We start from the raw sequence: 26087 nt of genomic DNA, 5'->3' as shown, positions 1-26087 counted from the left end.
CTTTATGGAGGAAACTGTCTCTAGACAGTGTAAATTGGGGAGGTGGAGTTTCCTTGGGAGCTTCAAGGCTGATGCCAGTTTCCCTGGCTTGGTGTAACAGCAGCAGGAATGGTAACTGTGGCCACAGTGTTGACCGTCAGTCTAGCTCAGACACCGGGCTTGCCGACCACTTGGCACCTATCATCTCATTTCATCACAGCACCCTATGGAGGGTGGTTCTATATTGTCCCCATTTTTCAGATGAGCAAACTGAGGCTTACGGAGATGGAGTGTAGAAAGGGGAGGCATTGTCTTAGCAGCTGAGCTGTGCCATGCATCCTCCCCAGCCCTTTAGGGTTTTAACTAGTGCCCATAACAAGGAAGTACCCACTCTGCATCTTTAAGCCCTCTCCTGTACAAACATGCTGCCTGGCAAGCAGGAAAGGGATTATGATCCCCATTTAAAAGTGGGGAACTGGGCACCTGCGTGGCTCAGTTAAGTACCTGCCTTCGGCTCAGGTCATGATCCCAGAGTGCTGGGATCAAGTCCCGCATCGGGCTCCCTGCTTGGGGGGAGGCCTGCTTCTCCCTCTCCCGCTCTCCTGCTTGCATTCCCTCTCTCTCTCTGTCAAATGAAAAAAAGGAAAAAGTCTTTAAAAGTGGGAAACTGAGGCCCAGAGAGGGACAGTGACCCCGGCAGAGTCACACAGCTAGCCCTGATCCTGACTCCTCAGAGCATTCCCAGAACCTTCTCCCCCACTGATCATGACCGTGGCCTCCTATGGTCGCACAGCCCTTCAGAACTTGTTTTCACAGACGTTTGCCTCCCTGGAAATGCCGTCATCAGAGTTGGGTGCCCCCCTCCATCCCCCGTTTTCTGCCTTCGTGTGTATGAGCCTTGCCACAGGAGCCATATTAATCATTCCAAGTTGAAGGTTACCAAGAAAAATATGCCAGAGCGTGACAGGCCATTAGTATTTGTGTTGTAAGGAAACCAGTAATCATCTTAATTGGTGCACACTTGGGAGCAGAGCAGGGCTGTGTTCTGAAGGGTTGTCTCCTCCTTCATATACCATTAACGCGTTAAAAGCCGCAGGAAATGTGCCTTTCTAACCACCACTGTCCACAGAGGCAGCTTTACTAAGTTACTAAGGAACCGCATTTTCCCCTGAAATTCTGGGCCATCCAGGTTAGACAGACCTTCTTCACTCAGATGGGCCAGGTGGGAGTGTTTGACCCAGGGAGCGATCTGTGAACTCAGGAGCAGCCCTTTCTTCAGCCCCAGAGAATTTATGCCTCGTGCTGTGGTTTTGATGGTTACCAGATTGGCCTCCTTAAACAGGTGGCCCTAGAGGCCAGGAGCAGGCCTGGGGAAGGAGCATAGTCTGCCCACCCTGTCCCCCTGCTTCCCAGACCCTAGTCAGTGACCCTCGCCCAAATCCTAACGGTGTTCCGCATCTTGCTGTTTTCACCATTTCCTTCCCTTCAAGAAGTATGCCCATCCTATCCCATCTCCAGCCCCCACCAGAGATTCTGGGAGGACAGGGCCTGGCCCCCTCTTGGAGAGCCTTTCTTTTGTGTATCGCCCCACGCCAAGATTTTGTCCCATGCTACTTTATCCAGCGTATAATATGAAAACAGTAGCTATTTTTCTAAATAATCATTTTATTCTGATATCAAATATCCCATTTAAAATACCTCTCTCCTCAGTCTGCCCCACCTTCTTTCCCAAGATTCGCACCATTCTAAACAGAAACTGCCCGGGGGGGACTAAAAATTGTGAGAGAACTGTACAGCGTGTGTGCCATGAGGTACATAGAAGCCTGCTCACCGCAGCACTGTTTCTAAGGGTTACCAAATTAGAGACGGCCTGGGGGCCCAGCCATAGGGGATGCCTGCTCAATGATGACATAGCCCTAATACGGAGTAGGATGCAGCCGTTGAAAACAAGGGACCGGATCTAAATGACGCAAACAGAGCTCTGAGATGTATGAAAAAGAAACAACAACAACAACAACGAAAGCAAGCTGTGGAACCTGTTCATGTAAACACACTCAAACAGAAGCAGTTCTGTATGTTTTCGACGTGTATGTGTATGTGTGTGCCGGCATATAGAAGAAGGCGTGGACACGTACCCTGCAAACCACTGACATTGTTGACTTAGGAGTAAGCCCCGACTAAGGCAGGACTGAAGATCTGTACAGGCAGGAAAAGGCTTAACCCTGTCTCTACTTGTAGGGTTTTGTTTGTTTTTTTTTTTAACAAGCAGAATATGTGTATTATTTCTCATTTAATTAAAAAATAATACTGTCTTGAAGGAAAGGAGATGGTTTATTTAATTTGTTTCCTGCGAGGTTTTAGAGATTTAGCATGTTCCCATTCTAGAGGGTTGGGGAGGATTTGTGTCTTAATCCTCTATAGGCGAAATTTGTGCTTCTGTTTGATACTCATACAATCTTAGGAAATACCCCTCTTTAATTAGAAGAAATCATGAAATACTTTTTCAGTGTTTATTAAAATTTATCATGGTGAGAAAACATTGAACTCGGTCCAATTCCCTGGAAACTCGACTGCCTCAGGACTGTGTTTTCTTTCCTCTGGTGGCTCTTCGTGCCCAAAAAGTCCCACCCACCTCACCCCTCTGAGGAGTCCCCTGAAACTCTCCTGGGGAGCCCTCGCTCCCCAAGTTTCTTCTGTTCCCAGCGCCCTGCTGTGCATTTTGGCATGCGGAGCATTCACTCTGAAGCCAGCCTCCCCCTCTTCAATTCCCTGCTCTGCTAGCTACTTCCTGGAGGAAGAGAAGACGTGCCAGCTCCCCTAGGCCTCAGTTTTCTCATCCCTAAAATGGAGATGACAGTCGCACCTCGTCGGATCATCGGGATAGGAAATGAAATAAAACTCATAGGAGGTGGAACGCCACGCCTGACCCAGAGTCCCTGTCACTGTGGGACGGCTGTTCCTGGGCTTCCAGCAGCAGAAGTATCTTCCTCGGTACGCCTGGGGCCTGAGCTCGACCGTCCGGTTTCCTGAACAGCTTGCCCTGTCCCTGTTAGATGGGTGGCTCGGCTCAGTGCTGTGCCGCAGTAAGGACTACGGAAGGGTGACCATCTGGATCAGGGGGATTTTCTACTAAGGAGCCATCAAAGCCCCAACAGACCACAAAGGATTAAGAGAGGCCACCCGACAATGCACTAAATGGGGATATTTCACTGATTTTTGTATATCTGATTTTCAAAATGAGCACGTACGACTTCAGTTTTTAAAAGCCCCACTCCCCAGAGGGAAGACTGGTAACCCACAGGAACAGGTCAAATGGGGAAAAGTCAGGTCACTGTGAACGATCCAAATAGGACAGGTACCGAGGTACCGACAGGGGGGCGTTGCTGGCATGCCAAGGTCTTTCTGCTTGGTTTCTGGGTGATGCTGGTCCACTCTGGCCCTGCCACTCAGCCAGCCCCCTGGGCCCCTGCTTGGGAACGAGATGGCTCTCCAGGGCACCTTGGCGATGGGCATTAGAGGGCTGTGGAAGTTTGAGCACAGGTTAACAAACCAGACCACAGGATGTCAAATGACTCACACACAACCAGAGGACGGGAAAAGTCTTCTGTGTGGTGCTGCTCTCTGTTCAGAATGCATGGAACTGTGTTCACATCGCCTGACACAGGCTCACCCCGTGGCATGCAGCCCGAGGCAGCATCCGTGTGCTTTCGGGTCCTCGACAAATAAAACAAATACAACCTTGAAAGTAAAATTTGCTCACAGCTGGGCAGGGAGAAAATTACAGAGATAGATAAAGTAGGCCAGACCTTATGAAAGGAAAACCGTGTTCTATATGCAGATTGCTAAGTGCATCTCAGAAGGAGTCCTCCAGTTAAGGGACTAGGTCCTCAGCTGGATTTTCGCCATTTTGGAGCTCATGGTATGGACAGGCATCTCATCTTGTAACCACAGAATCACACGATCCCAGGGCTTGCAGGGGCTTTCAAGGCCACAGCGTCCTTCCCCCACGTGTGAGTGCTTTCTGCGGCGCGTATAATGAGTGGAGCCTCTGCTCGAGTTCTTCCCATGGTGGACAACACACTGATGAGCTACTCCCTACTGGGCAGCTCTCACTGTTAGAATGTTCTTTGTGTCGAACTGAACTGTAACTCAGCACATTTTGTCTCCTGGTCCTCGTCCTTTCTTCTGAAGGCACGCAGCCTGGTGTCAGAGACAGGATGTGAGCTGTAGAGGCAGAAAGCCCTTCTGCTGATCTCCCAGTTGTTGACTCGGGACAAAACACTCCACCTCTCCAGCATTGTCATCTTCTGTGTCAGGCAGAATGGGGCTCCTTCCCTCACTTGGGTTCATTGGAAGACCGAGAGTGATTGTGGGGAAAAGGATGGGCTAGATCTGCATGTGTTGATTTAGAAGGATGACTCTGATGTATTGTTAAGTGGGGGGTGGGGAGCAGGTTTCAGGAAACATAAATAAATAAGCTCAAAAACATCGGGAAACGCAGAGAAGTACACCAAACTATTGAATGGCAGTCGCTGGGGGATGAGACTAGACTGGCTTGTTCACATGTGACTTTCCTCCTTGATGGTCAAAAAAAATCTCTTTTTACAACAAATGTATCCCATTTGTAATCTCAGAAAATAGTAAAGATTTTTCTGTTTTTGAAAGAAGAAAATGAAATATCCAGAATGCCTCCTGTCCGAAAATGGAGTCCCTCCGGGTCAGTTGTGTCTCTCCCTGCAGGCTGTCTGAATGTTTGAAACATGCCCTCAAAGGATTCAGTGCAAGTGTCTGCCTATGAGAAATGGTCTTAAACATGAACCAGGAAAGTCAGTGACTGCCTTAGGTCCTGCCGCCTCTGCCTCAGGGCCTTTGCATTTGCTGCTCTCTCTGCAGCAACTTTAATCAGTTTGTGGTTATGGTGCCGGTAGTCACATCTGGAACACAGCCATCTCACAAACAGATACGGATGTATTAGGCAGAGATAAGTGGAGGGTGATGTATGAGTGGAAACTTTGTGAGCGGCCAGTTCTTTGATAAACATCCTGCTATGAAGATAACTTTTGCCTTTCTTGGCTACCCTCTATGTTTAAAAACTCACAAGTGAATACCTGAATGACAGGGACCCCCCCCTCCCCACAGATATGCTTGCCCTCTTCCCCTGGGTGACACGTTGAGTGCTCTGGAAGCATGTTGTGTGTACAGATTTTAAAAAACAAAAACAGCAGATGACCAGGAAATCTAACCAAGTCGGGATCGTTGCCCAGATTATCTGTTAGCACCTGCAGAATTACAGATGCTGTGAGGGGCGGGGAATAAATCAGCCTTGGTCTTGCCCTCAAGAAGCCTGCTGCCAGGCAGGTTGACACAAGTCCTGACCAGAGCACGCGTGGAATGCAAACAGAGCTGTGGCCAGAGCACGCGCTACTGTCAGTGGGAATCCTCAGAGAATGCCATTCACACAGTTGGTCCTCCAGGAGCACTGTGAGCTGAGCCTGGAGGGAAGAATAGGATCCTCCGGGACAAAGAAGCAGGGAGGGATGCTCTGAGCTGAGGGATTTGCAAGAGTCAAGGAATGAAGGCAAGAAAGTGGTCGAGTGGTATCTGCAGAGAGGCAGGGTTGAGATGGGAGGTTGGCCTGGGAAGGTGGGCGTTGGACACCCGCTGAGAGGCCTGGCGCCTCGCCGGATAACATCAGTAGGCGGTGCTGTAGTCACAGTGTGGATGGGATGAGAGATGAAGGATGAGGGGCCGGAGACCTGGTACCCAGATTAACTTCTGCACGGGAGTTTGTGTAGATCGCAGAAGATCCCACGGTGTCTGCTGTGACACCGAGCAGCGAGGAAGCACGGAGGGGCCGGGCCGGATGAGAATTCTGCAGGGCTCTGCAGAGCAGAGGTTTCCAGAGAGCCACGGGTGGGTTAAGGAACTGGGGGGAGAGGGGGTGGCAGTAGTTAGAGGGGTGCTAAGGAAACGCGCTGACACACGTTCCACTTTCTCTTCCTGTGTACCGAGCAGGAAAGTCTCCCCCAGGAGAATACTTTTGCCCTTTAACAAATACGAAACTGACAGGTTGACAGTGTTGCTGAAGTGGAGGAATTATTTTTTCCCTTTTTTAATAACACCTTAAAGGATAGGCACGGAAGCCGGCGCCCTAAATGAAACACGTGTTGCTCTCCCAACCCCTGACAACCTGACATAATTTAAGAGCAGCTACCAAGAGCCCACGGCTCGGACTGCCCATGAATCTACTCCCCTGGACGGGCTCCAACTGGGTGAAAAAGGGGATGGGCCTCGGCCAAGGGCCCCGACCTTCTCTTCCCATTTGTAGCTGATTGGTGGGGAGTCGCTTTCAGAAAACAGGGGAGGCTGTAATTAACTTGATCGTGGTGTTTTCTGGAGTGTTTTTATTCGTCTTCTGATTATTAAACAGATTTATGGCCCTGCCCACCCGCTGAAAAGGAACCAAGGCATTTAGTTGAAATTAAAAGTGCAGATAAGGCTGCCTGTTTAGATAATAGCATCTCTTTTTTCATAGATTACTCATCTTCTGTGAAATCGGGGAGAGGAGTTAATTTGTGTGATGAAGTGCTTTCTATTTCTGGGAGCTAGCTGGTGGATGTGATTGCTTGAGGAAGGAGCATAATTCATTCTTAAAATCACCAAAGGCATGTTCAAGCCACATACCTGGGCCCCGAGGAGCGGGGTGATTTGTAATGTGATGCCAGCGAACAGAGGGGCTTGTGGTTTCAAAGCAAATGTTTGGGGAAGATGTGCAATTTGTCTTTAGCTTTGTGGTCCACTTCCTGTTCATTCTCAGAAATGAGCCAGAGCAGTAGACTTCACGCGTGTTTCTCAGCCCTCCAACTGGCGGGCCACGGACTGAGAGGGGGTGGTGGAGAGAGACAGACTTGGGCTCGAGCTCCAGGGAATCGCTACCAGCTATGTGACCATGGGCAGTGAAGGGTGTGTGTGTCTAGAGCCAGCCAAAGGTGGCGGTGAAGGGTGTGTGTGTCTAGAGCCAGCCAAGAGCCCAGGACAGTGCCTGGCGCCCAGCGGGTATACACCTGAGTTAGCTGGCCTTGGCTTCTGGCTTCTGCTCTGGGGACTCACCGTGTATCCACCCTGGACCAAGAGCCCCCTGAAAAATCCATGTGTGCACAGGTATCAGGGACTACTTCAGTTTCACTGAACACTTGATGGGAAGAGACAGAGGAGACGTTTCATATCATATACTCCATAGCAACCCACTTACAACTTTCACCAAACATTCCTGTTCTCCCAAGGCCCTTGGACCACACAATGCCCAACCTTACTGGCTCTCCATCCTCCTCCCTCAGTTTCCCCCCCAGAAATGTATTTTGTTACTGGAACATGCCTCTGAGCATTTCACCCAACCTTCTCTAACTCTCTCTCCTCTCCTGTCACCAACTACCACTCAGAGCAGCTTATTGACACATGTAGTGTTCTTCCCCAGGGGAGCTCTCTCCCCTCCTCACCCCCGGGCATGTGCTGTGTTTTCCAAGAATACATGTATATCAAGGGAAGATTGTACTTGTTCTAGAAGTTGTTCTGTTTTGGGAAATGACATCATCAACAGAATTGGGTGCTGCTCTTGGGACTTGAGTTGCCAACCCACTTACGTGCACTGATCCGGTAGCTGAACTAAAATGTAACCCAATGGCTACTTCTCTGTCTTCTCCTAGTCATCCCAAGTATTTTCATATTGGAACACATGTTCTTTTATTATGTCTCCTTTAGATCACAACTGAGGCATGATCTAGAGTTGTTTCAAATTGGATATTAAGCAGGTCATATTACTTAAGAATTTTATTTTAAATATTAAAGGGGACCATACAAGCTAACTATAACATAAGGGGACATTGAGTAGGGCAGGGTGGGAGACCCCTGAATCAGAAGGTGAGCCAGCCAGGTGTTGGAGCTATGTTGGCTTCTGACAAAGAGCTTAGGCCTGGTTCCCTCAGATCTGCTGTGTCCTTTATATTTTCCAGCCGCAGGGACAGCAGGACCCATAGATACAAAAGCCCCAAGACACACACTTTCCTGGCAGCTCTTATGATGAGAGGAAGGACACCTAAATATGCCATTTAGAGTCTCTAGGAGAAGAAAATTGACCACTTGGGTATAATCAGTTTCTCCACCCATGTGGTACTCCAGAGATCTCAAATCAGCATACAGGCGTTAGTTAGATCTCAAATCAACGTACAGTCATTCTAGTAACAGCCTCCTGAGGTCATGCAGTGGCTGTCGTGCCTATAGAACTGGACCTTGGGTACACTTTCTCAGAATCATGGCAATAACAACAGTAACAACAATGGGCTTTGCTTTGGCCAGGGAGCACTGGCCTCTGGTCAGGGGCCATGACCGAGGACCTAAGGATCAAGGGAGGCATCTTTTTTAACACTGTAGGCTGCAGATTGTGCCCTGGGGCAGGGTTTTTCGGATTGTAGAAGACTCATTGGAAGCTCATGACACCAGATTCAGGGATCGTGACCACCTTTTTAAGAAAAATGAAACACAAGAGGCTAGAATAGAAAAAAACATATCCGAATGCATTACACTTTGTATTTCAGTTATGTGTCTGTGTACCAAGTCATGATGGAAAGCATATTTTTTATGGGTCACAGCCATAACGTTTGAAGGTCATTATTCCCCAACAGGGAATGTCTGTGAAAACTGGTACCCCCAGGGATTCTTAGGGCTAAGGTCTGAGAACCCTTGCTTTGAGCCTATCAGGAGGAACATTCGTTTATCAGATCTTCTCTCACTTGAAGGCAAGAGGAGGGTTGCAGAGGTGAAGGAGAGCCCAGGTGAGTCCAAGAACAAGGGGGGAGGTGTGGTACCCAAGGCAGGAGCCAACCCCTTCACAGTTTTGCTGGAGGCCAGCAAATAGTCTTGCACTCCTTGAAGAACTTCAGCTTTCTATTATTCTAGCAGGAAAACTGAGGTTCCATTTCTAATCATTTAGAAATCCTGAGAGGATCGTATTGACCTAGATTCATTTCTCTGGTCTCACCTTCTGCATTAAGTCAGATCAGTATTTTTCTTGAACACTGACATGCACAAACATCACTTGGAGAACCTGTTAAAATCCATGTCAGTGGGCCCCACTGATCTAATTCAGTAGGATTTGGGGAGAGGCCTCAGAATTGGCATTTCCCGTAAGTTCCTAGAGGATGCTAATGCACCTGGTCCGGGGTCTGCACTTTGAAAACAGCAGTATTAGATCAGCAGAAAGGAATGGGCCCAGCATAGATCCTGGCACCCAGCAGGAGTATAGTACATGCTTTCCTGATGAAACGGACCCAAGTTCTCTCCACAGAAATGCCTTCGCTAAGGTACAGCTGGTTTGCTACTTTGAACAGTGCAGGACTGGCTGGTGGACATTGAGTTGTAGGCTTGAAATGGGTGAATTGTGTGGGATGTGAATTATATCTCACTAAAGCTGTTTTCAAGAAGGGAAGAGCAGGATGGAGAAAGTGGGAAAAGAAATGGCTGGGTTTTCAGAACCAGCCATCAAAAATATCTCTTATACCTTCAACTGTCTTAGGAGAGAAGGCACCTCAAAGGAGAATGAGAAAGAGCTTCAAGCTGAACTCCAAGGCCCCTTTCAGCTCTGCCACTCTGAAATTCTTCTGGAACTCAGGGTCAGAACAGTATGTCTTTCCTGAAGGACTGGTCTGTTTGCCTTTTCCAAATAGTAAAGGATGCTTAAAGGCCTGTGCATTTCACCTGCCAAAACCCATCCTGGCGCCATCATAGCTTTCCTTCCTGACCTTTTTTTTTTTTTTTTTAATTTTCCTGCTGTTTGTAGTCACCTGTCTGTAAGTTTTCTAAGCAAGTGAAAGCCCCAAGCATCCCAGGGGATGGGAGATAAGGTAGAGGTGGTGGGATTGGAAACATACCCACCACACAGAATGGAGAGAGACCAGGGTGATGTAGTTTTGTAGTTAATTATGCCAGCTTTGGGGATCAGGAACACCTGGTGTGACTCAGGCTGTCACCTACTCGCTGTTTGGACATAAATTAGCATAAAACTTTTCTAAACCTCAGTTTCCCCATCTAAGGTAGTTAACAGTGCCCACCTAGTAGAGTTGTTGTGGGAATGGAATGAGACAGCAGGCCCAGGCACACTGAGCATGCGACGGAAGTCACATGTCATGACAATGACAGTGATAATAAAGACAAGGATCCACCTCATCTTAACAATTTTCCTCTGGCTAGAAACACCTGAGTGTCGTAACAGGACAAAGGGTGACACTTTTGACTGCTGTGAGCCCTCTGTCCTCCAAATGGATTGGCATTGCCTTGGAATACACTGAGACGTGCAAGTGAATACGTCAATCCTGGAAACAGATGAGCTATGACACTTTAATAGCCGGAAGCCCAGTGGAAGTGAGATGTGACAAGACCCAGAACACCTACAGCTCCCAGAAGCCAGCCCAGATGTGTGGAGGGCAGCCTCTCCCGCTGCAGCTTCTGCCTAATTAACATCACCCTGGGGGGCTGGAGAACCAAGTGACACAAGGATGATGCTGATCTGTCTGGTTTGTGACTTGATCCCTACTTTCCTTCTCCTCCTTCTCCTCCTCCTCCTCCTCTTTCCTCCTGTCCGTCCCTGGGCCCCTCTCCCACATGCTGTGGGCCCTGTCAGAGTGTGGAACGCACAGAGCTCCTTAATTTCGGGTGCCCCTCAGCAGGTGTCTGTTCAGGGTTCAATGGCACCAGGGATCAACGCTCAAGTATTCTACCTGGGAATTGATTTGATTGCACACAGCACTGGAGTAGAGATTCCCAGACGCACTGAACTGGATTTGAGTCCTGTCTTGACCACTTACCTTGCTGGCTCTGTAACCTTGGACCAGAAGCCACATCCCCTGAACTTGACTTCCCTCGTCACAAAATGAGGATGATGAACTGTGACCTGCTTCCTTCACAGGGAAATCAGATCAAATCAAATCAAACCGAATGAAAGGATGGAGGAGGAAGGCGTGTGGGTTCAGCAGGGATTGGCAGAAGCCTCTGGCTCTGTGTAAGGCACGTGGCAAGCAGAGTGTTCACAGGGCTCGCCCTCCAGGAGCTCAAAGTGGGAGGGAGACAGAGTAATTCCATGAATGCAGAACGATAGATGATGGCCTGAGCTCAGGGACATGAAGGACCTGTTCCACGGCTCTGGGATGATCTGCCCTAGAGACCTGCAGTGGTCAAGGAGGTCATCAGGAAGGCATTAGTAAGGAGCTGAAGTTTTGAGTCAAAGCTGAAGGATGAGCTGGAGGTCACCGGGGAGAGTAAGGAGGGGCCTGCGAACTTGGCAACCCAGGCCAAAGGACTGGCATGGACAGACAATTGGAGGCAGAGGGGATTATTGTGGGGCCTTTGGATGCCTGAAGGAAGAAGGCATGGAGGTGGGGGCAGCAAGGAAGGGAGGGGACTAACCATGCACACACAGCCTTGTCATCCCTGGTAAGGATTTTGGACCTTCTTCCAAGAGCTATGGGAAGCCACTGAAGGGTTTTTACCCAAGGCAGTGGAAGAGTGACAAGATGCGATTTACTTCTCCTTTTAGAGACCACATGAACTGCTGCATGCAGACTGAAAAAAGAGGGACAGAGTGGAGCAGAGACAGCAATCACGGCCACCGTGCTTGCCCAGAGATCATAGTGCTTCAGAGGAGGGATAGCAGTGGCTGGACTGGGACTATAGTCTTGCTCTGTCATCGACTGTTACGATCCCAGGGTGAAAACCTCACCCTTCTGTCTTAGTGTCCTAGGTCTGTCTTAACAAGGTACCACAAACCCAGGGACCTAAAACAATAGAACTTGATTCTCTCACAGTTCTGGAGGCAGGAAGTCTGAAATCAAGGTGCCTGCTGGGCCATGTTCCCTCTACAGAGGGATCCTTCCTTGCTTCTTCCAGGACTCTGGTGTTGCTGGCAGTCCTTGGTGTATCTCTGCTTGTTTCTGCTTCTGCGGTCATATGTCCTTCTCCCTGTGTGTCCAGATTTCCCTCTTCTTATAAAGGATACCAGTTGGTACATTCAGGCTCTTCCTAAGCCAGTATTATCTTGTCTTAAGTTGATGACATCTGCAAAGACCCTGTTTCCAAGAAAGATCACATTCCCAGATTCTAGAGCCTAGGACTTCAAATTATCTTTGGGGGGGACACAGTCAACCCAGCGCTGCTCCCCTGACTGCAGTTCCTCCCTGTGCCACAGCCTGCCAGCTAGAACCATCCTCACAGCCCTGACTCTCCTGGAGACCAGATAGGAAGGAGAAGCTGCAGACCCCAGAGAAGCCTGTGTGTGCACGTGCGTGTGTGCGTGTGCACACACAGCATGATGTCGACAGGTATACAGGGAGGACTCTGGGAAGCACAAGCCCTGAAGTCTGGTCCTCACTCAGACCCCACTGGCTGAAAGACTTGGGCAAGACTTCTCTCTGGGCGTGACGTTTCCTCTCTAGGAGTGCCAGAATTGACACCTGTCCCACCATCCTCGTAGCGGCTTTTGGGGGAGTCCAACAAGGTAATAATCAGCAAATATTTCCCAAAAAGATACCGTGTGCCCGACCTTGAGGTAACTCACAGGGAGCGTTCTTAAGAAAGGGCTGGTGCGCTTCCCGTGGGAGCTGTCCTACTCGCGCACAGTAATTCCCCAGGCGTTTCTCCTCTGACGGCATGAAGGGTTCTGAGCGCAGACTCCGTACCTCCAGTACCATTGGGGGTGGGGCGGGGGTGGGGGAGCAGAGAGGAAACAGGTGCATCCTGACGTTGATAATTCCTGAAGCTGAGTGTTGGGCTGATGGCAGAGGGGCCTTTATTCTATTCTACTTCGTAAATATGTGAAATGATAACTCTTTTTTTCAAAAGTGTAACAAAGACAGCAACAGTCCCTGGAGCCAGACTGCCTGGATTGAAATCCAAAACCGGCCACTTCCTAACTGTGTGGCCCTGGGGAAGGTTACTCAACCTCTCTTGGTGCCAGTCTTCTCCTCAGTCAAACAGGGCTACCCATCACAAGCTGCCGCAGGGAGTGTGTGTGAAGCTTCCATGAGCGAATGGGTTTGGTACGGAACACACAGTAACAGCTGTTGACAGAACCTGGGTGCCGCAGGGTGGTGCGGGGGGGCGGGGTGGGGGTGGTGGTTCTGAGCGGGAGTCCTCACTGACAGCCTCACAGAACCAAACAGCCGACCTTGCAGTTGCTGGAAATCCTACCTGCTACCGGGTTTTGTCTTAGTTGGGGTTTCCTGCAAACTGACACACGATTTGAGTGCAAGTAGTTAGTTACTCTGGAGGAGATTTCGAGAAACACCAGCAAGAGAGTGAGGAGGTGGGAATGGAACAGAAGGCCCGTGATGGCACCGCTGTGCACGATTCCCACGGTAGCCCTGGGTTACCAGTTATCCCACCCCAGGAGCGAGGGAGCTGGGCGGCCTTGACTCAGGTCCACCCGTGGGTGCAGAGAGCGCCCAGCAGAGGCAGGTGAGAACAGATGCCGAGGAGGTGTAGATGGGGTACACAGCATCCACCTAGGAGCACCCTTAAGTGCTCTTCTGACGTCTGCCTACAGCCTTACCGTGACACCGCTCACCCTCGGAATCAACCTCACTCCTTCTGGACAGCCCTGACTCATCATTAAATAAGGCCAGTGAGAGCTGAAACGATTCTGTATTGCCTTTCAATCCAAGCAGGCCGCGAAAGAGGAATGAAGATGTGCCAAAGATGTGCCACGAGGACTGCTGCCTCAGGGCAGACAACTCTCCTCAGTCCTGGCACTTTGATGCTGAGCGAGGATATAACCTCAGAGCCTTTCTTAACACAGCTTTAGGTATCTGTTACAACCATTAGCTTAGGCACTTCAGCAAAGCCTATTTCCCATTCTTGTCCTAGTGCTTAGGAAGCCGGGAGAAATCCCAGGGCGGAAAACACCGCGTCGCTGTAGGATTCTGGGCAGGAAGACATTTAACTTCTCTGGCCCTCCCCCTTCCTCTCCGGGTGGAATGAAGGACCTAACTTCATTTGTGAGGTGGAGGGGAGGACTGGTGCTGTGGGAAGAGCCTGCTCTTGCGTGGTCAGGCGGGGCTGGGTTTTACACCTCGGCTTGGTCATTGATTGGCTGTGTTCCTTGGGCGGGTTACATCACCCACTCTGAGACTTGGGGCGTCTTCTCTAAAATGGGGCTGTGATGCCCCGTGTGTAGTGTTGTTGTAGGCATCAGAGATGATGAGATGAAGCAGGGAGCTCCATTTGTGAGCCAGGGCTCAGTAATTGTTCCCTATAATTGTCATCATCATAACCATCATCATCTTCGTCCAAAGTCCCTTCCAGCTCTGAAATTCTGTGACTTTAGGGAATGTGCTCATCCAAGAAGACAGCACGGTAAAATAAGGCAACAGCCCTGATTTTGTGTAAATGTATGTTCTGATAAGGACAGGAGGAGCATAATTGCCCCTAAATAATTGCTCCGATTTCGCCACAAGCTGTCAAAAGGCCCTAATTGGTCGATCTGTAATGACTGCGGCCATCTGCGTTCAGGGTGATTTAGCGACGGGGCTCTGCCCGAGCCAGGCCCTCGATGATTAGAGCCGGACAGGGTAGTATTTCACCCTCTGATGGGAGTAGTGGTGTGTGGGTGAAGGAGATTATCTCATCCTCGTTTTAATGACCAGCCAAGAAGCAGCGCTGGTCACAGACAATGACTATGGATTTTTTTTTTTTCCTTTTTCTTTCAAGCTAGTGTTCCTGCCCGAACAGCAGCATATCTGGAGCGTGATCATGCCTCTTGCTATCTTGTTTCACTGCCCAAGAAAGTCTCTTTTGGAAAGATTTAGTCCCTCAATTAGGGCAAATCGATTTCTGCTTTCTACAGAGTCGCTGTTCCAAAGCGAAGTGGTCGAGGGCAGGAGGCGCCATATTAATCTTGGCGAGCAAGCGAGAAGGCGACCTGGAGTATTTTTCAGCCTTCCAGCACACTTGTGTACGTGTAGATAATCTTTTCTCTGCGTATCGTGTAATTGCTCCGACCTGCAAGGCACCAGGCGCTGCAACACAAAACACACTTCAGGTCTTGGAAGTTTTTGGAGACTTACATCAAGGGACCAGGGCAGCGTCCTGAGTGTTCCGTGGCAAAAATGGTCTTAAGTGGCACCTGAGATGATCCCCATTGGTTCAGAGACTTTGCATTAGGCCGCGCTGAATCATGTGGCGAGAACATTTTCTCTTTTCAGCTCGCATCCATTTCTTCTGATTACCTCGGATGGAGAGTCTCGGTTGGTTGCCCGTATCTCCCTTCTTAACAAAGAGAGAGGACAGACCGTAAGCTCCTAGTTGTGGGGAAGCAGGAGGTTCTGGCTAAAATCGAGTCACACTGTTTTGCTTTTATTTGGACTTTTTATTTATTAGCTCTTTTTCACAAATAGTACCAATTTCCCATTTATGGTGTTTGTTTTTCTTTAAAATAAATGCAATTCAATAAAAATGCTTAATTTACAAAGGTGAGTTGAGGGTGCCCGGGTGACTCAGTCGGTTAAGCATCTGCCTTCAGCTCAGGTCCTGAGCCCAGAGTCCTGGGATCAAGTCCCATGTCAGGCTTCTTGCTCTGCGGGGAGTCTGCTTCTCCCTCTGCCCCTTCCCCAACTCGTTCTCTTGTTCGCTCTCACTCTCAACTAAATAAGAGCTTTAAAAAAAAAAAAACTAAAAAATAAAAAGGTGAGTTGATTTTTAAACTAAATAAATTGTAGTAGGGTGGTGGAACTGGCAAAAATTGTAATATGTGATTGTGAGAGCTTGGGGAAACACGAGAATGGGGGAAGCATCATGTTTCTATAGAAAACCAGTGATTTACTGGCTATACAACGTCAGGCAAGTTTCTTAGCTTCTCTGAGCATCTGTTTTCTCACCCAGTCAAGGGGACAGAAGCACGATCCAGAGTATGATTTTAAGAAGCAAGAGGGGATCAAATGTGTGAAGTTCCTTTGCAGATTATAATCTGCCTTACGTAACAGTGAAAGTGATTCATTTCTATATGGGGTTAGGAAAAAAAAAAGGGTCATTGAGTTCTGGCAGCCAGGGGATTCTGGTTTGAAATCAGGCCTGTTTTTAAGTATACGTCAGAGGAAGGTTCCTTCCCTTCTCTAGACCTCAGCTTTCTGTCTCTAAAATAAAGAGACCGAGGGGCTCCTGGGTGGTCCAATTGGTTAAGTGTCTGCCTTCAACTCAGGTCATGATCTTGGCATCCTGGGATCAAGCCCTAGTTAGGCTGCCTGCTCAACAGGGAGTCAGTTTCTCCCTCTCCCTCCCCGCTCCCCCTGCTCATGCTCTCGCGCTCTCTCTCAAGTTAATAAATAAAATCTTTTTAAAAAAATAAAAAAACAGAACCACTCTGTTAGTATGTAGGCCGCTGTGCATCAGAATCACTTACTGCCCCGGGCTCAGCACGTCAAAGCCCTGGGATGGTGCCCAGCACAGCTGCGTTTGCAGCTAGCCCACCTGCTGATTCGACGCACCCCGGACTTTAGAAGGCCCTTCCAGCCCTAACCCCGGATGGAGTGAATTTGGAGCAGGATTTGGGGCCTGGGTTAGGGAAGGGGATCACCCAGTAGCTCTGGTCACATGCGAACTGGGCTTATGTGAGGTCTGGGTCCAGGGCCCTGCAAGACCTTCTGATGCAAACCCTGATTCAGGCCCAGAGGAAATCAAGGATGGGCCCACCCTGCTGGACATGGGAGCGCAGCCCAGTTCTCCTGATTCCCGGTCAGCTCCAACTTTCTCAGCCGAGCCAGAGAGAGAACAAGTATGTGTTTTGACCAGTATTTGTTTTCCTTCAGATATTCATTTAAATTCTAATTAGTCAACACACTGCAATACTGGTTTCAGGAGGAGAGCTCCCTGATTCAGCACTTAACGTACAACACCCAGAGCTCATCATAGCAAGTGTCCTCCTTAATGCCCATCAGCCATCCAGCCTATCCCCCAGCCACCTCCCTGCATCAACCCTCAGTTTGTTGTCCATCTTTAAGTCTTATGGTTTGTTTCCCTCTCTCCTCTTTTCCTCTTCCCATATGTTCATCTGTTTTGTTTCTTAAATTCCACACATGAGTGAAATCATAGGATATTTGTCTTTCCCTAACTTAATTCACTTAACATAATACCGTCTAGTTCCATCCACATCATTGCAAATGATAACATTCGTTTTGATGGCTGAATAATATTCCACTGTGTATATACCATGTCTTCTTTATCCATTCATCAGTCAGTGGACGTTCGGGCTCTCTCCATAGTTTGGCTGTTGTTGATAATGCTGCTGTAAACATCAGGGTGCATGTGTCCCTTCGAATCTGCATTTTTATATCCTTTGGATAAATATACCTAGCAGTGCAATTGCTGGATCATAGGATAGTTCTATTTTTAACTTTATGGGGACCCTCCATACTATTTTCCAGAGGGACTGTACCAATTTGCATTCCCACCAGCAGGGCAAGAGGGTTCCCCTTTCTCCTCATCCCCGCCAACACCTCTCTTTTCTTGTATTGTTAATTTTAGCCATTCTGACAGGTCGGAGGTGGTAGTTTACCATGGTTTTGATTTCTACTTCCCTGACGTTGAGTGATGATGTTGAGTATCTTTTTTTATGTGTCTGTTGGCCATCTCGATGTCCTCTCTGGCAAAGTGTCTATTCATGTCGTCAGCCCATTTCTTAACTAGAGTATTTGTTTTTTGGGTGTTAAGTGTGATAGACCAATATTTTTTTTAATTGAGGTAAAAATTGCAAATAATGAAAAAATGCACAGCTGTGTTAAGTACACAATTCCATGAGGCTTAACAGGTATGTACACCTAAGAAGCCAACACCCCAGTCAAGGTACAGAAATTGTCTCACCCCAGAAATTTCCCCCATGCTCTTTCCAGCCAGTCCCTATACCTCAAGGCACACTGCTCTTAATTCCATCCTCAAAGATTATTTTGGCTGTTGATGAACTTCAGATGAATCATACATTAAGTTTTTTTGTATCTGGCTTCTTTGGTTCAACATAATAATTCTGCAATTCACCCATGGGGTTGGATATATCAAAAGTCTGCTCTTTTTTGCTGAGTGTAGAATCTGTTGTATGACTCCACCATGACCTGTGTATCCCTTCACCTGTTGGTGACATTTAGGTTGTTTCTAGTTGGTGCTACTATAAATAAAACTACTATGAAGCACTCTCATTTGTGGGGGGGGAGTATGTTTTGTTTCTCTTGGGTGAATAACTGTAAATAGAATAGCTGATATAGGACACCTGCCCATTTACTTTTATGAGAAAGAATCAAACAGCTCTTCAAAGTGGTTGCACACTTTATATTTCTTCCAGCAAGGAGTGAGTTCCAATGGTTCACCTCTTCCCCAGAAACTGATATTTTTCCCATTTTTCCTTTTTGTCATCTGAGGAATGTATAGGGAACGGCATCTCAGGCTTTTAATTTGGGTCATGATTTTCATATACTTATAGGCCATTTGTATGTCAGTTCTTTTGTGAAATGTATTTTTGTGAAAATATTTCAACGTTTTTTTTGCCCAGTTTTACATTGGTCATCTTTTTATGATTGATTTTGTCAGAATTCATTACAAATTCTGGATACAAGTCCTTTGTCGGATACGTGTCTTACGAATACTTTTTCCCAGACTGTTGCCTGCCTTGTCATTTTGTTACTGGTGTCTTTTGAAGATCAAGTTCTTAATCAAGTCCAGTTTATCAGTTTTTTTTTTCTTTTATGGGCTAGTGCTTTTTATATCCTAAGAAATCTTTCCCTACCCCAAGTTCACAACGATATTCTTCTATGTTTTCTTCAAGAAGCTTTATAGCTTTAGCCTTTATGTTTAAACCGGCCATCCATCTAAAATTATTTTTGTGTATGGTATGAGGTAGGGGTTGAGGTTTGTCTTTTTTCATGTGTCTACCACTTACGCTAGCACATGTCTTATTTTTTTAAAGTTTTTTATTTCCATCCCAGTAGAGTTAGCATACAGTATTCTGTTAGTTCCAGGAATACAATACAGTGATGAGCAATTCTATACATGACTCATTGCTCATTGTAAGTGAACTCTTCCTCCGCATCACCTGTTTCCCCTGTCTCTGCACCCCCTCCCCCTGCCCACCTTCCCTCAGGTGACCAGCAGTTTGTTCTCTGCAGTTCAGTCTGTTTCTTGGTTTGTCTTTCTCTTTTTTTTTTTTCTTTGCTCATTTGTTTCGTTTCACATTTTTGAAAATTCTATAATATCTCATTGAATTTGCCTTGGTGGCCTTGTCAAAAATCAGCCAACGATCTATAATATATATATATATTACGTCCACTTCTGGCCTCTCTATTCTATTCTATTGATACTTTTGTTTATCCCTTGCCAGTACTACACTGTGTTATTATTTTGACCTTATAGTACATTTTGAAATCAATGAGAGTCCTTCAACTTTGTTCTTTTTCGAGATTGTTTTCACTACACTAGTTTCTTTGAAAGTTGTCAGTTTCAAAACCTGCAGTGATTTTATTGGGATTGCATTCAATCTATAGACAAATTGGAAGAGAATTTATCTTTAACAATATGGAGTCTTCCAATCTATATGTATGATTTATGTCTCCATTTATTTGGGTCTTTAACTATAGGAAGCTCTTTTATAAAGGGTATTTTTATTGTGCTTCCCAATTGTTCTTTACCAGTACATAGAAATACATTTTTTTTTTTATTTAACAGCCTTAACCAGATACAATTTACATAATGTAAAAATCACCCATTTTAAGTGTGCAGTTCAGTATGTTCTTAGGTGAACACAATTGTGAAACTATCAATTGTGAAACTATCACTATAATCCAGTTTTAGATGTTTCCATCACTCCAGAAAGCTCCCTTTTGTCTGTTTGCAATCAGTCCCCACTCCCTGCCCAGCCCCAGACAACTGCTGACTTTCTTTCTGTCCTTATAATTTTGCTTTTCTATAAATTTCACATAAATAGAATTATATAATATCTAGATTTATGTTTCTGACTGCTTCAACCCAGCATACTGTTTTTAAGATTCACAATCATCTGTATTATTGCAACAGCTCTTTCCTTTTTTATTGCTGAATAGTATTCCATTGTATGGATATATTTGTTTATCCATTCATCAGCTGATGGATGTTTGGATGGCTTCTACTTTGAGGCTGTTTTGAATATTGCTGCTGTGAACATCAGAGGACAAATTTTTGGGTGGGCATGTGTTTCCATTTCTCTTGGGTATTTACCTAGGAGTGGAATTGCTGGGTTATATGGTAACTTTGCTTAACTGCTTGAGGAACTGCCAGACTCTTTTCCAAAGTGCCTGCACCATTTTACATTCTCTCCAACAGTATATGAAGATTCTTATTCTCAGTCTACATTTATTATCTCACTATTTCATGAAAGCCATCCTAGTGGATGTGAAGTAGTATCTCATTGTGGTTTTGATTTTCATTTTCCTGATGAATAAGGATGTTGAACTTCTCTTCGTGTGATTATTGGTCATTTGTGTATCATCTTTGGAGAAGTGCCTATTCAGATCTTTTACCCATTTTTTTTAAATTGAGGTAAAATTCACATAACATAAAATTAACCATGTTAAAGGATACAGTTCATTGGCATTTAGTACATTCACAGTGTTGTGCAACCATCACCTAGTTATAGTATGATTGATCAGAAGGAAACCCCATAGCCATTAGGTAGTCACTCCCCATTTCTCCTTCTGCCCCAGTCTCTGGTAATCACTAATCTGCTTGTGGTCTCTATGGATTTACCTATCCTGGAATTTCATACAAGTGGAATGATACAATATGTGACCTTCTGTGTGTGGCATCTGTTACTTGGTGTATCATTTTGAGGTACATCTGCATTGTACCCTGTATCAGTACTTCATTCCTTTTTTATGGTTGAGTAATATTCCATTGCATGGGTATATTTCATAGTTTTTTATCCACTCATGAGTTGATGGAAGCTTGGGTTCTTTCCACCATTTGACTGTTGTGAATAGTGTTGCTATGGATGTTCATGTATAAATAATTGAAAGATTGCTTTAGCCATCCTGGATCCCTTGATCTGTTCCATAAATTTTAGGATACAGCTTGTCAATTGCCAATTTTTGCAAAGCATTCAGTTGTGATTTTTTTAGCTCATTGAATCTTTAGTTCAGTATTAACAATATTGAGTCATCCAATCCATGAGCAGGGACTATCTTTCCATTTATTTTAGTCTTTTATATCTTTCAACAGTGCTTTACAGTTTTCAAAGTGTACAGTTTTTACTTCTTTTCATTAAATTGCAAATTGCAATGGTATTCATTTTTAATTGCATTTTCCAGTTGCTTTTTTTATCTGCCAGTACATAGGAACACAATTAATTCTTTAAGAGTTGACCTGTATCCTGATATCCTGCTAAGTGAACCTGTTAGTTCTAGCTTCTTTGTAGATTTCCTAGAATTTTCCTGTCATCTATAATAAAGATACTGTATGCTTTTTCTTCCCAATCTTTATGCCTTTTATTTCTTTGTCTTGCCAGTTCCACTGGCTAGGAATTCTAGTACAGTGTTGAATGGAAGTGGTGAGAGAGTATTCAGTCTTTATCCTGACCATAGGATAAAAAGCATTTAGTATTTCATCATTAAGAGTGATACCCAAGAACAAAGAATCCAATCAAGATATGGGCAGAGGACATGAACAGACATTTCTGCAAAGAAGACATACAGATGGCCAACAGACACAGGAAAAAGTGCTCAACATCTCTCGGCATCAGGGAAATATAAATCAAAACCACGTTGAAGTACTATCTCACACCAGTCAGAATGGCTAAAATTAACAAGTCGGGAAATGACAGATACTGGCGAGGATGCAGAGAAAGGGGAACCCTCCAACACTCTTGGTGGGAATGCAAGCTGGGGCAGCCACTCTGGAAAACAGCATGGAGTTTTTTCAAAAAGTTGAAAATAGAGCTACCCTATGACCCAGCAATCGCACTACTGGGTATTTACCCTAAAGATACAAATTAGTGATCTGAAGGGGCACGTGTACCTATATGTTTATAGCGGCAGTGTCCACAATAGCCAAACTATGGAAAGAGCCTAGATGTCCATCAACAGATGAATGGATGTGGGATACACACAGACACACAGACACACACACAATGGAATACTATGCAGCCATCAAAAGAATTGAAATCTTACCTCTTGGAACGATGTGGATGGAACTAGAGGGTATTATGCTGAGCAAAATAAGTCAATCAGAGAAAGACAATTATCATATGATCTCCCTCATATGAAGAATTTGAGAGGCAACATGGGGGATTTGGGGGCTGGGAAGGAAAAAATGAAACAAGATGGGATCAGGAGGGAGACAAACCATAAGAGACTCTTAATCTCACTAAACAAACTGAGGGTTGCTGGGGAGCCGGGGGTATGGAGAGAGTGGTTGGGTTATGAACACTGGGAAGGGTATGTGCTATGGTGAGTGCTGTGAAGTGTATAAACCTGGCGATTCACAGACCTGTACCCCTGGGGCTAATAATACATTATATGTTAATAAAAAATTTAAAAATTAAAAAAAAATAAAATCAAGAGACACCAGTGTTAAGTCTGGGACTTTTAGTAAAAAGAAACTACCTTCAAGATATATTCAGAACAACTTTACCAAGCAGAAGGCAGAAACCCAGCCCACATTAGAATAAGCAAAAAGAGAAATTTGTTTCACATGTAGTAAGATCATGTAGGAGTCGGCCTGCCCGGGGCACAGGGGGATCTGGGGAATCAAAACTGCCATCAGGATCATTTCCATCCCTACTCTTCTTACACTTACTTCAGTACCAGCAGGAACCCCGCTTCCCACCTCTCATCACCTCATTTGCCAAAGCTGTCAATAGCACCTCCAGATTTATGGCCAACCAACTTAACAACTCTAGTAAAACGCATTTTTCCATAGTACAAAAAAAAAAAAAAAATTCTCAAGTGTTCATTATTTGAAGCTACTGGAGTCACGTGGCTATCCCTGAACCAATTACACTGTAGGCAAGGAAATGAAAGGCCCTGATTGGTTGGGCCCGTGCCACATGTTCCTGCCCTTTCGGCTCCAGAGGTTGGAGTGAGCTCCTCCTAAGAAGAAGGGGTGGCAGTTTCACAAAGCAACTTCGGAGTACTGTTTCCGGAAAGAGAGGGACTAGGTCCCAGTCATGCTGCGCACCCTCTCATACAGACGAGCTCTGTGTGTTCCAAGCCCAACACTGTCCCTGGACCACTTTTAGCTTCAGTTTTCCCATGTAGGGCGTACAGGTGTTGATCCTGCGTGTAAGGGCCAACGAGGCACCCAGCGGGAAAGCTGCGTCTAAACTCTAAAGTACAGGCACACGTAAGGGAGGGGTGGCAAGAATGGTCACTAAGCAGCTGTTTTTACCCATCTGTCCCCTTCTGTCCCTCTCACAGAGCACCTGAAGAAGCCACTTGAAGACTACATGGCTCTTTTCCCCAGTGTGAGGATTCTTCGAACCAAGAAACGGGAAGGGCTGATAAGGACCCGAATGCTGGGGGCCTCGGCAGCAACGGGAGATGTGATCACATTCTTAGACTCACACTGTGAAGCCAATGTCAACTGGCTACCCCCCTTGCTCGGTAAGTGGCCTCCCAAGACTAGGTAGCCCCAGCTTTCTGCAGGGATCGTCCACACGGCTTCCCTTGGCTGCTTGAGATGCAGCCAGCCAGCTCAGGTGCCCCCAGGATGCAGGAATGCCCAAAGAAACCTTAAAAAGTCACTCAAGCCCTGTCCCTTCATTTTATAGAGAAGAAAGCTGAGAGGGGAAGTGACTACAGCACACTAACATCTACTTACATGATTGCTTCTCCCAGATCACTTCAAACTTTATTGGAAAGCAAGCCAAGGCTGTCTATGGTAGGAACCAAACTGTAGGGGACATTATCCTAGCAACTTAGAATAGTTAACCTTCACAGTACTGCTACCGAGCCAGGAAACTTGTAAGCATTATCTCCAGTCCTCACAAAACCATGCCAGGTCAGAATTGTAGAAGAATTTGAGTTTCAGAGATACCGGGTGACTCAGTATTGTTCCCTTAGGGTCGTAAGTGTCAAAGTCACCATCTGTCTGGCCCCAAAGTCTGTCCACTCTCACAACACCACAGCACGATCCAGCAGGCATCCACCACAGCCTTGCAGACAGAAGGGAGGCATGAGGTTTGGATTCTGGGCGGTGAGGTGCCTCATAGCTGGCTGAGGGAGAGGTCTGAGTTCTGCAGAGCTCAGATTCACTGAAGGCCGTGAGCTGGAGCTAACAGGAGGGCATCGAGGAAATGACCCATTGAGACCGGGAATCAGGTGAGGGACAGGGACAGAGGCAAATCAGAGAAGAGTTGTCAATCTAGAGAGAAGCTGAACTCCTAACACATGGGTGGGTATGCTGTCCACAACAGAGAGCTGGGGACCAAAGGGGACTAAAGTTTAGGGTCAACGTGAGCCTGCATCAGAATCACCTGAAAGACTCCTTAAAACAGAGTGCTAGGGGTGCCTGGGTGGTTCAGTGGGTTAAAGCCTTTGCCTTCAGCTCAGGTCATGATCCCAGGGTCCTGGGATCAAGCCCTAAGTCAGGCTCCCTGCTCAGTGGGGAGCCTGCTTCCTCCTCTCTCTACGCCTGCCTCTCTGCCTACTTGTGATCTCTCTCTGTCAAATAAATAAATAAAAATCTTAAAAAAAACAAAACAAAACAAACAAACAAACAAAAAAAACGGAGTGCTGGACCCACCCTAGAGTCTCTGACTTAGGAGATCTAGGGGTTCGGCCTGAGAAGCTGCATTTCTAACCAGATCCCAGGTAGTGCCCACGCTGTTGCTCCAGGGACCACACTTGGAGGGGCCCTGGTTAGGCCACCAAGCAGAGGTGAAAACTGGAAGCAAAACCCACACAGTTCAATTGGATAATCCAGCAAATCTGTTCTCTGACACCGATCAGCGTGGAACCTCATGCTTCTGACCCCAAGGGTCCAGGATCCCACCGGGTTAGGAAAAGAATGTAACACAAATTTTCTGGTACACTGTTTATTTAATTAAGCCAAGAGGTGTCTTCATCTGCCTCTCGTTACTGAAAGAGAAAAAGGAAAAGAGGAAGAAAAAAAGCCTCACCATCAATCACCTAATTGACGGTGCTGAAGAAGAACCCATTTGTTGGGTTATCCAGTGACTCATAAAGAGAAGCAAGTGGTGGGGCGCGAAGCTGAGCGGGAGCCTAAATAGCCCTTAACTCTGTTTCTATGGAAATACATGAGGGTAATTGTCATAATCTGCAGAATACATGGAAGAAACATGCTCCCTCTTTTTATTTTTTATTTTTCCGATAGAAACATGAACGGGTGGTATAGAAGTAAAAGTCTGTCCCTGTTCAGACGAGCAGCCCACAGTGCGCATCAGGGCTTTTGTCTCAAAACCAGGAACAAACACCTCCTTGGCATAGCTCACTCTGCCTTCTGTGGCGATGAGGCATTCCTGAGCCTGAGAAAGGTTCAGTCCCCCCAAAGGAAAGCCACTGTTGATCCTCATTTCCACCACAACTACTCTCCTCCTCATCGTCGTCATCATCATCATGATCATCATCATCCACATGGCTCTGCTAGTCCCTTAGCTTTTTAACGACACAGCCACATTTGAATTTGACGGGTATGGGGTAAAGCAGACAGGCCAGGCATTATTATCCACATACAACAAATGAGAGAACTAAAGCGCCAAGAGAACGAGGGAGATGCCCAGCTTCTGAGCTTCTTTCCGCAAGCCTGGTCACAGACCATGTCTGCGGCGTGCTGATGGGATGTGCGCATGTGTGAGAGGCTGGCTTGAGCATGTTGGCCCCACTGTCCCACTCGGTCTTCACAGGGACCCCAGGAGACTAGTGTCTTTCTCCATTTTGTCGGCATGGAAACCAAGGTTCAGAGGCATCAGATAACTATCAAGGTACTGCTGCGCGTAGGTGATGACACCAGGGTCTGGACCTGGGCATTCTGTCCCCCAGCGAGTGCAGCACCCCAGAATACCGTCTGTTCGATGCCACCCTTGACCTACCACCTCCCAC

At 46.6% G+C, this 26087-nt stretch overlaps 1 protein-coding gene across 2 annotated transcripts in view; it reads left to right on the top strand.

Annotated features, from left to right (window-relative positions):
* The window catches only part of GALNT10 (polypeptide N-acetylgalactosaminyltransferase 10), a 212574-nt gene that overhangs the window by 145391 nt on the left and 41096 nt on the right, over positions 1–26087 (top strand). For both annotated transcript variants that reach the window (XR_004284156.1, XM_032337227.1), the window contains exon 5: positions 23445–23630. Coding sequence is in view for 1 of the 2 variants with exons in the window: in XM_032337227.1 (XP_032193118.1) it covers positions 23445–23630 (186 nt within the window). In the remaining variant the exon portion in view is untranslated. The remainder of the gene's footprint in view (positions 1–23444; positions 23631–26087) is intronic.

Source organism: Mustela erminea, chromosome 3 (assembly GCF_009829155.1).
Source record: "Mustela erminea isolate mMusErm1 chromosome 3, mMusErm1.Pri, whole genome shotgun sequence".
Taxonomy (NCBI): Eukaryota; Metazoa; Chordata; class Mammalia; order Carnivora; family Mustelidae; genus Mustela; species Mustela erminea.
This window is presented reverse-complemented; position numbering and strand designations above follow the sequence as displayed.